Raw genomic sequence first — 13,513 nt, forward strand, 5'->3', positions numbered from 1 at the left:
CGTAACCTTGTTCATGATTTTGCTGCGCCCTTTCTTTTGATGTCCTCGTTGAGTTTCTAGTCTTTGAATTTCAGTCGATTGTTAGTGCTTTATCCTTTCTCAATCGACTGCTCATCCCTTTTCTTCACCTGATCAACAAAGTCATCCGCTCCCTTTGCTAAGCCAACGAGTTCTTTGTTCATCTGCATCATGCTGTGTTACAGTTGAGTAATCATGCAAAACAACTTCATCATGTGATTTTCATTGTTTTTCTGGTTTGTCTCCTTTTCGATTTCTTTGAGACCTCATCTAACACTAAATCGTTCCTCGAATTTCCAACCATCGCAGAAGTCGATGCCCTTTGATATCAATATGACACAGGGAAGGGCATCAAAGAAGAACGAAGATGAAAGAAAATGCACAAAAATCGCAAGGAATTCATAGAGCAATAGAAAAAGTGGGTTTTTCTTAGTCTCAAGGTAAGAGCTCCTTTTGCGAGGGACAAAACCCTATTTCCGAATTGGACCTCGGATCTCCCAAACAATAGGTCCAAACTCAATTGGATTAATAACACCATAATAAGGTAAAATAAACTCTAGCCTAAGATCCCAAATGGATCCAAATCTGGAATCAAGTCCACTAAGCCACGCTGCGTCAAAAAAGGTTGTAGAATAACCAGATTACTTGTATAGTTTATAAACGTACAGTTATGACCAAGTTACATTTACTTATTTTAGCTAGAAACCAGACAAGCTACTCTAGCTGCATAATTCAACATAATTGAGCATCAACATGTCAATGAAGAAAACAACTCAACAAAAAATAAGCATTAAAGTGAAGATGACATCTATCACCAAATTTTGAGTAAGTCAAACGAGATAGGGGTGAGCAGGCAAGTTGACTTGGCGAATCACAAGAGTTTTGGGCAAGTTTCCCAAAGTTACTACAGTTCTGGCTACTTCGTTGACCCATTAGAGTGCCGAGCCATGTTAAGTCAGTCGACTCAACAAGTTGACTCGGCGAGTTTGTAAACATCTGTGAGTGTGTCCTCACCAACTCCAATATTAAATATCAAAGCGAGAGACAGTTGGAGATGTGAGAAACATCATACTACCAAGATTTTTATACTTCAAGAAACAAAACAAGAAAAATATCTCTTTTCATGCAATGAAGCAGGCAATTCAGAAATCAGAAGTGCAAATGAGTGTTAACTGTTAAATATTGGTAGTTTTGAGATCCTTAGTGCTCCAAACTAAGAACTAGAATTGTACACAGAAATGGCTGGCTGGAAAAGAATCTTTCAAGGTATAACAACAGACTTCGAGTTTATTTAAACATAGTTTTATGACTCAATGAATCAGGCTTGGATGTCGTTTGATAGATTATGCTTCATGAATATGAAGAGGTAAAAATAAACAAGTTGAACTAAATTACCTGCAAGACTCTCGATGCAGTTGCTCTCGCCTTATTATGTTCTTCTTTGGCAAATGCGCCTGCAAGTATTGCCTGAGATTAAAATGAAAGCAGGTATTAGTTTCAACATGTGGAGAAAAGCACTAGCAACTAAAATTCGAAAGTATTGTAAGATGATGTGAAAGAAGAAAGAATAACAGCAGCTGACATCTAAAACTATGGCAATGCCATGTAGCTGACAGCAATATTTTGCTCACAAGGAGTATAGGAGAGCTCATGGAGGTTTGCAAATGCCAGGAGACACACAAAGACAAACATACACATGCACACAGTCCTGACAAACTTTTTAATGAGATTCTTTATTCCCATTCGAGACGTGATAAAGCACAAGTTTCTTTGGAATCAACTTGTAACTGCTGAATAATAAATATTTTAGCCCTCGAAATCCTTAAAAATTTAAACAGTATCGTCTAGAACTGGTCTTCTAATTAATAAACTATGTACATCATGTATTTTTTTTGGGCGTCCAATCATTCAATGGAATAGTCCATGATGGCAAATGCAGTTGAAATAAAAATGGAATAATTAAAGAACAGAAATATGATTGACATGATATCAGAAGGCTAGGTTGTAGGGACATGCCAAACAATAGTAGTGGATTAGAGTAGTCCTACAAATAACATAGCGTATGTTCCAGTACATTAAATTATGTAATGTAACTACAAAGGCAAACGATACAATACACCCCTAAAACTAGTTTCAGAGATGCAATTACACCATATTGGATGCAACTCATGGTAGACCTCGTGTATCATATGTCATAGTAAGATATAGGATGTAACTTATGATAAGTTTGATATGGAAAACATCCTTAGACATAAAAGTAAAATTTAAGGTTATTTGATGCAAAAAACAAAAAAAACAAAAAACAAATATGGGGCTTTCATTGTCTTTTTTATAAGACACCTTTTTTTTTTTCAAAAAGGCCTTTTTCCTTTGAACCATAATTCTTGAACAAAGCAGAATAATTTACCTGCCCAGCCACTGCTAAACCATCAGCTAGAAGTGAAGTTGCTAACCATACTTGCAAGCAGATCTGAAATGCTGCCATCGGTATTGATCCTTGACGTGCAGCTAAGGAGGCAGATAGTGTTACACAAAATGTTGCTGCTATGACTCTAGCAAGTAGCAGAAAACCTACCAATGGAATAGAAAAACAAAATTAACAAAAAAGTTTTCAAAGTACAGGATGAAGAGTTCCTTAGATAATTTGAAGCTCCGCAAAATGTAAAGACAGGGCAAAGAAGGATGGTGCTATTTTTACTTCTCTAAAGCAAAAACCTAGGAGAGCAAAGTCCTATGTTCCGTAGGAGATACATGCCATAGAAGAGATGAAGACCCCCCTTCTCACACAAGTAAAGACATGCAAATATGCAACATGATTGTAGGTGAGTACACAAGGCCAGTTACTTGACTCTATAGGCTATAGGTTGTGTGCATAAGCTTTTCTGTTTGTTGGGGAACGTAGGATGTGCAGCCTTTTCCAGTGTCCACAACAACCGTCCAGGTCATGAAAAGGCTACATAAATACTAACATTTTAAGAAACAGTATGTGCTAAGTTGCTAACTGCTTATATGGTCAAGGTGAAGAACAAGGATTAAATATGGTTTGTTGATGCAATCATGAACTCAAAAATAGGATAGGCATTGCATAATACATAAATGGTTTGATGTCAGATGTAATTCATACATAGATTTCTTATTTAAAAAGACAAAATCTTGCTGTCACTCTAATTGAATTTGCAAATTTTTTGACAGTTTACACTCCAAATGTATAAAGTTTTAAGAAAGATAGGTGGGAAAGAAAATTGTGACTTTCACCATCAAGGAAAGAGAAAAACCAAACCATGAACAGTTATCTTCTTACCACTTTTCAGAAATCTGTCAACTCTTAGTTCTTTGATGCTACTTGGCAAAAGTTGAACTTGAGTGCTTAATTTCCACAACAATATGAAGACAATCAAGTATCTGTTAGACAAACACATTGAAATAAATCATATAAGCATTCATTAGTATAACCAGAAATTTCAACAACACATAACAGGCAATACTTACTGAGAAGTAACATGAGCAATTGCAGCACCAGTAACACCTAACTTAAATATGAACATGAGAATGGGATCTAAAATAATATTTGTTGCATCTCCAACCACTAGAAAATGAAAATGAGTTAGCAACAAAGTAGTACACCAAAAAAATAAGAGGAAAGAAAATGGATCCATTTGGAAAATTTGAACATGGCTTAAGCAAAAAATTAAACTACAACACATTACATCCTTGCCATCTACTGATTTTTGTAAGCAATAGTGAAGGTCCAGCAAGCAATTTCATATTATAGGAAATTTGAGCAAGAAAACAAGAAAAAAAAAGGCAGCATGAAGTGGAAAGCACATGCTCAAGAGCATCAGAGAATTGTAAATTGCAACACAATGGCCTGAAGGGATTGCATCAATGCCCGATTAAAGAGCAGGAAGGATAAAATACCTTGCATTTATTATTTCAGGAAAGAGATATACTGAAATAAAAATTAAAGGCAGAAACTTTTAGGCCCATTTGTGTCAGTCGCAGGACAATAAGAGAAGAAGCAGGAAAAACTCCTGGTAATAGATTGGATCTCAAAAAAAAACAATGACAGACAGGAGGATGGGATTAAGCTTTACCAAAAAAATCACAAGCATGAAATAGCTTCCAAGTAACTTCTAGTTAAGTTTGGGTGCCTCATATTCTCCTTGCTGTGCCACTTGCCACACTCAACCCATAAGTTTGTTATTTTGCTGGCCAAGCATCCTATTTTGGCAATAATTTTTTGAAACAAATAGGCCTTTAAAGAATTCTATTTCCTAATGAGGAATAGTGGCAAATTTAGAAATCTAAAATATGAGCAAGTCGCTTTTGGCTCTTTAGTAAATTAGTGCCCAATATTGGTCTTGACTTAAAATTTCTTATTGTGTGCAATTTAAGGCTTTAGCCTTCATTCTTATAATCTTATTGTAAGCTATTTCAGCACAAATGAGAAGATGATATTTTAACAGGCATCGTCTCTTAATCTATTTGAAGTTACTTTAGTAGAGAAAAATAAATAGGGAGATGAAGAGGATTCAGTGAACAAGATATTCAAGCTAATGACAGTTAACACTTGTAAACAAACATTGTTGCAAGTTGCAACACTGCTATTCACAACACAGATAAAGCTGATCTTAACATTCTCTGTGATTTCTTCATGTGTTGTGAAACTTACACTACATCTAGAGAATGCAAACCCTAAGGTCATAATTGAATTTTTTCTTAATTATTTTACAACAGAATGTCACTTAACTTTATAAAATCATCAATGATGAAGTCATAGTTTGTCAATACGCACATAGTTAACTAATAAGTGATATGACCGATGTATGGTGAACTCTTATGTCCCAAACATATGAAGTAGGCATATATAACTTGTAATTAATTAAGAACGTTTTAAATTAGAACACAATGACGTACATTTTCTCTGTCTCGCACACACACACATAGTAGGAAACATAAAACTTAAGGGGGACCCAAGTATCTATGACCAGCACACATGCATGCGCACTCACACACACACACACACACACACACACACACACATATATAGAGAGAGATGGGGGTTTAAAGGGGACCAACAAATAGATCATTCAATCTCCTTTTGAACGTTTTCTAAAAGGGGCTTATTAATTTAATTAGGACTATTGAGGCATGTTATTTTCTCAAACATGGGGAAGGCTAGCATATTTATGAATTTCAGGAGTGCGGTTTTCCTGAGAAATTTGTAAGTATAGATTCTTAGTTTTGAATCCAAAGGTGCCAAGGCCCCTCTGTCTGGTTCCACCCTATGTTTGTCTGCTTAGGAGTAATTCAAATATAACTTACATTTTAATGGAAGTCTGTTTACCAATGCAATTTTTGTCCATGAATGACCTTTCTGTTCTATGAAAAACAAAAAATAAGGACATGAAAACACTAAAAAAGAAATACTAACGTTCAAAAGATATATATTGTGTGTGTACTTATATGCATATACAGTTGCCACAGATATCACAATATTTTAGAAAATGCTATCAAAATATCATGAAATAGAGTAACATAGAAAAATGGCAAAATATCACCACTCTGAAAAATATATCCAAAAAATATATCATGCCATCACAATATTTTCCCTTTTCAAAAGGCCTATTTTTAATATAAATTCTTGTTTCGTTGAAAATTGTGAAAACTATTTTGAATCTTTATCAATGTTATCGTAGGAAAAATAGAAAAAAAAACTCATTATTTCATACTTTTTTTATTAATTACCATTTTTATACATTCTTTAGTTTTTTGAATTTCCAAAATTTTCTCTAGATCTTGTCAAGTAAAAAAAAGGACTATCTAATAAATTTCCAGAAATATTTGTGACAGTGGCACGTACATAAAGGTGGGAAGAGAAAGGTTGTTGTGATAGGCCCTAATTGTTTGACAACACAGGAGCGAGAGAAAGAGAGAGAAGTTTAATTAAATGCTTTGAGCAACCTCCAGTAGTCCACCTTCTTTTTTCTACTTTTCTGATTAATTCAAAACAGATACACCTACTTTAATGACGTGAGATTCATTCTGTACAAAAGTCCAGCTGGGTCATGTTCCAATCTCCTGCAAGACCCATAACTGAATCGTGCCTTTATGATTAATTCAAAACAGTAACATCTCACTCGTGCCATTTAATAAAGCCTAAAACAACAGTGTCCCTGTCGCATGGATAAAACTGCAATCCCAGCTGGGTCATTTTTATGATTAATTCAAAACAGTTCCAGCTCACTCATGTCATTTGTATTTAAACTTTAAAGCCCGAAACAACAGTGTCCCTAAGGCATGGATAATTCATTTTAGGCATTTTACGAACTTATGGACTGACCATTAGGTTAAGTTTAGCTCCTGAGTGAGAACCTCTCAACCAAAACCATGACTTTCAAGCCCTTTATCTTAATTCTTAAAAGTGAAGCAAAAGTTGTAATCACTTTTGTATTTCTCATTTAAAAACTAAGAGCCTTGTCAGTGTGATTTTATTTGCATTGTCGCTCTGCATGTTATTTAAAAAAAAAAAAAGCAACATCCCAGCAAAAAAAGGTGACCATTTTAAGTAAAATATTCCAAAATATAAGGCTTTCCATAGACTTTCAAATTACCAGTGGCATAGAGAGGAGTCTTGGTGTCCTTAAATCCACGAAATACCCCTTGGCTGGCCAAAGACAAAAGAACTGCAGGAGCACCAAGGGACCTCAAGGTCAGGTATTTTAGTGCTGGAGGCAACATAGGAGATTCCTGTCATCAGGAGAAAAGGAATAAGTATCATTTTCCATGCCAATTACACCAAGTTGTACTATTGAGTATTGACAACATGAACAAAATAAAAAAGAAACTTAGCTAATATTTAAATTTATTCACACGTACACTATACAAGAAGTCGGCCTGGTAGAATGAGATTAAGGAGAAGAAAGAATTCATGATGCAGAGGGAAGGTGACACTGAACAGGAAGAATTACGGCCCGATCACATGAGAGGGCAACTTTTGGAACACAAACAGCAGGGTGGTACCCCGTTCAAGCTCAGGTTTTTCAAATTTTCCCGGTCAAGACCCTTTAAGCTGGGGATGCAGGCTGAACTTTATTTTTTGAGTGAAGGGATCCCTGCAGATCAGAGTGGCACATGCTGCTATCAATTTGGAGGGAGATGCAATCAGGTGGTTTCACTGGGTACAACATCAACAATGGCATCCCTGGGAGTCATGCGTGCAGGTCCTAATGGAATGCGTAAGAGCATCACTGTATCTAAAATACAACCTAGAATTTTCCCGAGTTAAACAAAAAAGGATCATTAACAAAATACCGAGTCAAACTGCCAGACCTTGACCCTGATGGAGTGCAACCAATTGGCCATGGTAGCAGAAGAGAACGGTGTGTTAACTCAGATAAACATGAGGATAAGGGGCAAACACCAGTCCATCTAAAACAGGGCAATAAGATGGTAATCCTAAAGAGTAAGGACACTGGAGCAGACAAACACGCTATAGTGATTAAGAACATCAAGAAAATATCAGCACAGCAGATGAGGAAGCGAACGAAGAAATGTCTGTACTATGATTGTGATGAGAAGTGGATGCCAGGACATACATTGAGACAGTTGCACATGTAGAAGAATCCAATTAGGAGTATGAAGAAGCATATGACCAATTACAGCAGGAACGAATTAGCAGTCAGCCAAAAATCCATAGCAATGGTCCAAAAGGCGCCAGCTTGCCCCATGAAATTAGAATTCCAGGTACTGAATGCGAGAAAGGTCATCCACCTAATAGAGACGGGGTCAAGCACTTATAAAACAGTTAGATGTGTAATGGATACATAAGATGATTTTAGGTTGTTACAGGTGATGGAAGCACATTGAGAGCGAAGGGAGATGTGGGGCAGTTCCGCTCAAATTGCAAGAAGCACGATCCATAGTGGATCTGTATGTATTCCCAATGAGGGAAGCTGATGTAGTATTAGGATTTAGGAATACAATTGTCGAGATCCTTTGGAAAGTCACATGGGACTTTGTGGAAATGATAATGCCAGCTCACTTAAGATCAATCCAAACTATCAGAGAAGAAAATGTGCAGACACAGAAGCAGCCATTAACATGAGAGAGTCAGATGGCATTCTTACTGCAGTTGCAAGCAAAAGCATGCTCAAGTATGGATGGTATAGGGAACTGAAATTTCCTTACTGACCCACTATTAGAGGAACTTTTGGATGGATATACAGAAGACTTTGCTGTGCCCAAGGGATTTACTCCTGTGCGAGTGTGGGACCATCAGACTGAACTAGAGAAGGGAGCAACCCCAATGAGGGCACGACCCTACAATATGCACAATATCAGAAGACAAAAATTAGAAGTTTTTTTTTTGAAAGGGCTGCTTGGGGAGGGTATAATCCATCCCAATCACAGTTCGCATGTATTACCAATCCTGGTTGTCAAGGAAAAAGATGGAAACTGGCAAATTTGCATACTGCATAGGTTACAGAGGTTTCAATGCAGCAATACTTAAAAATAAATATTAAATACCCAATTCCACTAGAGAAAAAACTATTTGATAAATTTCATGAAATGCAAGTGTTCTCTAAGTTAGGCTTATGTTCTGGCTATCACCACAACAGAATGACCCAAGAAGATGTGCTAAAAACCATGTATTCAGACTCATGAAAGGCATTACAAATTCTTTATTATGATTTTTCGGCAACCAATGCCCCCATTACGTTTCAGAATGTGGTGAACGAAACCTTAAAGCCCTTCCTTTGCCACTTCATGCTTGTGTTCTTAAATGATTACTCATCCATATTCCATATTCCACAGCAAGAAGTAGCAAAAACATTTGGAGCACTAAAAGGCTGTACTGCAACTGATCAGTGAGCATTAGTTGAACGCTAAAACAAGCAAGTGCTGTTTTGAGGAAAACAAGGTTGGCTATTTAGGACATGTTCTCTGCTGAAGGGAAGCAGGGAGCCAGACATTGTCATCACCTCATCTGATTGCTGCATATTGATGAGCACAAGCCCCCGACGACGATGAGCAGGAATAGTTGTCATGTTTTCTATTATAGTTTGATCTTCCCTCATATCATTCATGTGGCTGGTCCTCATGATATGGATATATGTATATATATATATATACAACTGGAAATGTCTTCCAAATGCAAAATTCTAACAGATTTTTCAAGCTTTCCAATGTGCAAAATTCTAACAGATTTTTCAAGCTTTCCAATGTGCAACATAGACAACTAGAAATGTCTTCCAAATGTAACCTACCAAGAAGATCATACCCATGGCTTCGATCTTTAAAACCATGATGATGTTAAGACACAAATTGATTTAGCTAGAGAGTACATCACAATCAAGTCCTAAAAGTAAAAGTTATCTGTGCACAGACATATACAAAGTACAGTTATACAGACCTAAATTCAGGTTCCTCTAAGCCAAACAACCTGCAAATCACAAGCCATGGAACAAAAGGTCCATGATTCCGGTACATTGGTGTAAGATGCTAACTGGTTTACCCTTCAAATTTAATGCAAACAAGCATTGGAAGATTAGTTCTTGAAATCCACCTGCCTTACCAATTGGCAATATGAGAGAGTACCAATTGGAATGCAACAGGAAACTCATAGATAATGAATTGAGTTTCCAAAGCAAGGTTAGTTTGGATGGTGGACATGCAATACTTGATTACGTTCAAAGGAAACTGATTGAAAAATAAATCCAAATAGACACTGATTTATTAACTTAGATACAAAGTTCTACTGCTTATCATCTTAAGATTTATTAAAGGTCATATAACAGTTTAGCTAAAAATCCACATATTCAACATGGTATACTTCAACTTGAACATGCAAGCTTTTCCATTTAAGATATTTGTATTCCTGAAACATAATAGAAAAGCAGCCCAATGAGTTCAAGATCAAACTTCTCAAATTTAAGGTATTATATTCCAGTTTTAGAATTCTTCAGTCCATTGCAAATACCTAAGACTACATGATCACTCTCTTCAAACAATTGAAAGCCTAAAGCTATCGATCAGACAACCATAATTCACAAAAAAAAAAAGCAAACTTTCTTTCTTTCCTTGGTGTCTCATTTTGGATGGTATTGCACACAAACAAAAGGAACAGAAAATGTAACTCTTAATAGCAAAATATTTACTTACAGAATGCACTCCCATGAAATTCAGGACAGGTTTCGCGCCAATAATAAGAAGAGCAGCTTGAAGAATGCCTAGAACTCCACCGATGATTAATGCAGAAGACACTGATGGGTAGCATCGTCTCCCATCCACCAGTTTTTGGTCCATGCTTGTGATGCATGAAGACTTATAAGATTGTGCAAAATCTGAAGCAATTAACAGCACTCAGCAAATAGGAAGCAGAGTGCATATAAATGCTAGTTATGACATGAAAAGTCACCAAGGAGCTTCATAGATAAAATCTGGTATACATGTATTTCCTTTCTCCAAACACCTTTTTCAGAAGATTATGTAATTGACGTACCAACATTTGACAACAGCTCTTTCGTTTCTTCCCCTTTTCTGATTCCTTTTTCCAACTTCAAGTCAGTTAATTCATCAGTAGATGCTTGGCATCTGGCATCTTCTTCTGCCACAAAGGATGTGGTGACACTTACAAGTGGGAAGATGGCAATCCGTGAGACTTGATTAAACGCAGCAATAGAAACTCCTACTGCAGCAAGTTCTATTGGGCCTGTTGTTTATGTCATGGGAAAATCAGGAAAATGGAACAGAAAACACAACAGCCATCATATGTCAACTTACAAAGGCAGAAAACATTGAAAAAGAGAGGGAAGAAGAGGAAGAGGAAGATATAGTATGTCACAGAAAACCCCAAAGGCAGCAAAAAATTAGAAATAAAAGAGAAATTTTACAAAATTGGATGAACATAATAATGCCTATTCTAGAGCTTGCGTAGAGATTCAGCCAGGGAAAATCTTATGGACATCCGTTATACCCTGGTGAAGACCAGTAAGCAGTAGCTTTTGATATCGAAACTGAAACAATGTTCATTAACGTAATGCACAAAGGGCATTAAGTACATTGAGTCAATGTAATAAAACACATGGTTTATAATCAAAATTCCAGGTTGCATATCTGAAAACGTATGAACTATCTCAATTGAGGTAGCATCAAATATCTCACATAGCATTTGCACACACACACACACACACACAGAGAGAGAGAGAGAGAGAGAGAGAGAGAGAGAGAGATGTGGCATCTTGAAATGAGAAAAAAGCAATTGGCAGTTTTCAGTAGATCCGTGTAACTTTCAGTAAAATGACATGCATCCACTCTTATTAACTTCATGTGTCTGTTAATTTAATGTCTTAAGTTGCATAGGCATGAATGATACTGAGAAAGATGCATCCTGAATTTCTAAGTGCATCCATGTGATAAAAACAAAAAGCTAAACAAGAAAGATAGCTTCTACAATTTTACACGCCAGCATGATTTATATAATAGAAGATGTACTGAATGTGCTTTATATGCATCTACTAACGATGAGTACCTTCAATTCTTCCAACTTAGTGTAGAAAACTATTGCAACAGGTAAATCGAGTTCAGTAATGTGCAGAGAGGATGAGGCATGAACTTAGCAGCAAAAAGCATGGTTTTTACTGTTGTCAGAAGAAAAAAAAATCAAGTTTTATAAAAGTTTGTCTCATATTTGTGAGATGGTAGGAAACATAACAATCTTACTACAAACTATGAAATATCATTATCATGAACCAAAGCAAACTGGACACTAACAATAGAAGCTGATAGATTTTGCAAGTAACACAAGCAAGAGAATAAAACCTATTTGCCCGATAAATGCAGTATCCACCAAAGAAGCGATTGGGTCAGCCGTTAAAGCCAGTGCTGCAGGAAATGCGATCTGCAGAATCTCTCTGCCTAGCTCATCCATACTGAAAATATGCCTGGTAAGAAATACAAACATTTGGTAAGCCAGACATTCTCAGTACAAGAAATAAGGTTGATCTATTAAAAATTCAGAACAGATGGCAAGAATCTCAAGACCACAGGTCATCTACCATAGAAAAGAACATCGGTTAATAACCTCTAGGAAAAGGTCAGAAGCTAGAAAAGACTTCAATGGTGAAGGGTCTGCATCACCAACTTTACCAGGTTTGTCGTTAAAATTTCCAGAAACCAATCTCTAAGAGCAGAAAATTGTCAAATGCTCAAGGGAAGTCGAGATGAAGAAATCGATGATTACCTAGCTTCTCCAAAGAGAACATGAAAAGGACCCTTTTTTTCCTTTGCAAGTGGGAGTTGACTAGCTTCATCAGATAGAACTTCCATGCTTCCTTGCTGCTTTTTTCACATTACAGGAGCGACACAGAGTAAAATAGCCAAAGAACCACCTCAAAGAGCTGACATCGGAGTTGCCGCCTGTCTAGTCACAGAATGTGTTAGCATTAGCATGAAAACATGCACTTCACCTGAGAACAGCTTCACTATTGCAAGAAAAGAAACTAGTAAGAACGACAGAATCAAGTTTGGCTAATAAGATGCCTTTTTTATATTTCAATATTGGCTTTTGTGCAGGAGGAACTCGAATCAACTTGCAGTCATCCTGTTGTTCGAGAAAGAGGATACAAGTCAAATGTTTAGGACGTACTCCTTATAGAAGGGATGTAATAGAAGACCAGGAAGCTCTTAATCATTAAATGCTACTGACGTAGACAAACATGCTTGAAGGCAGTTTCCTCTCGATAGAAGACCATCATGGAAAGCTCACGTCTACCCAGCAGCAAGTCCTTTCCTTATAACCGCAGTAGCTGGCTTGCTCAGAGCCACAATTCTCAGGATACTCGACTACAAATACCAACAATCAGAACGAGATCATCACATCAGAGACAGAGACCACCTTTTGACGCAACCACTAGCTGGAGATGAAGCATCAGGTTGCTTATCTCAGATAATATAAGGCAGCACCCACAAACGTCTTCCCATATGTGGAGCTCCAGGACCAAAAGAAAAATGTCCCTCTTCTTTTTCCTCAGTACAGACCTCCACTGCATATATCTCCACAGAAGAAAGAGAAAACCAGTACACTCAGATCCGTTCTGCTGGACCCATTTTTCCTCAGTACAAACCTCCACTGCATAAATTTCGACACGAGAAAAAAGGAGGGAAAAGCACTAAACTCAGAACGACTCTGCTGGGCCCACCAACCATGATGCAAAGGAAGATAGGAACTGCGAATCCCACCAACGCCACGAAGGCAAAACTGTTGTAGCGGGCCGGCTAAACAATTACCAATCTCTCCTTTTCTTCTTTACGAAGAAAAAAATAACAATAAGGAGAAAATGACAAAAGGAAGAAAGAAATCTATTGATGCGCGGAACGCCCGCAAATTCGGTGAAGCATGGTGTACCACAATCTGCATAGATTGAGTAGCATGTGACCAATGAGAGAAAGTTCCTTCAGCAATATATAAAAAGGAAGAATCCTTTCTTGGTTT

At 37.0% G+C, this 13,513-nt stretch overlaps 1 protein-coding gene across 4 annotated transcripts in view; it reads right to left on the bottom strand.

The window, feature by feature from the left end:
- Positions 1-13,200, bottom strand: part of LOC116256046 (protein DETOXIFICATION 42-like) — a 31,256-nt gene extending 18,056 nt beyond the window's left edge. Inside the window, exons 1-10 of one of the 4 annotated variants that reach the window (XM_050078341.1) lie at positions 12,917-13,200; positions 12,263-12,438; positions 11,842-11,963; positions 10,523-10,732; positions 10,183-10,364; positions 6,633-6,768; positions 3,508-3,604; positions 3,320-3,420; positions 2,426-2,589; positions 1,414-1,485 (exon numbers count right to left, since the gene is read on the bottom strand). In XM_050078341.1, the coding sequence (XP_049934298.1) occupies positions 1,414-1,485; positions 2,426-2,589; positions 3,320-3,420; positions 3,508-3,604; positions 6,633-6,768; positions 10,183-10,364; positions 10,523-10,732; positions 11,842-11,963; positions 12,263-12,348 (1,170 nt within the window). In that variant the 5' untranslated portion in view covers positions 12,349-12,438; positions 12,917-13,200. Of the gene's footprint in view, positions 1-1,413; positions 1,486-2,425; positions 2,590-3,319; positions 3,421-3,507; positions 3,605-6,632; positions 6,769-10,182; positions 10,365-10,522; positions 10,733-11,841; positions 11,964-12,262; positions 12,443-12,561 lie in introns of all 4 variants that reach the window. The other 3 variants (XM_031632186.2, XM_031632188.2, XM_031632189.2) reach the window with 3 other exon arrangements.
- Positions 13,201-13,513: the final 313 nt, after the last annotated feature.

The sequence above is a fragment of the Nymphaea colorata genome, chromosome 6, assembly GCF_008831285.2.
Source record: "Nymphaea colorata isolate Beijing-Zhang1983 chromosome 6, ASM883128v2, whole genome shotgun sequence".
Lineage (NCBI taxonomy): Eukaryota > Viridiplantae > Streptophyta > Magnoliopsida > Nymphaeales > Nymphaeaceae > Nymphaea > Nymphaea colorata.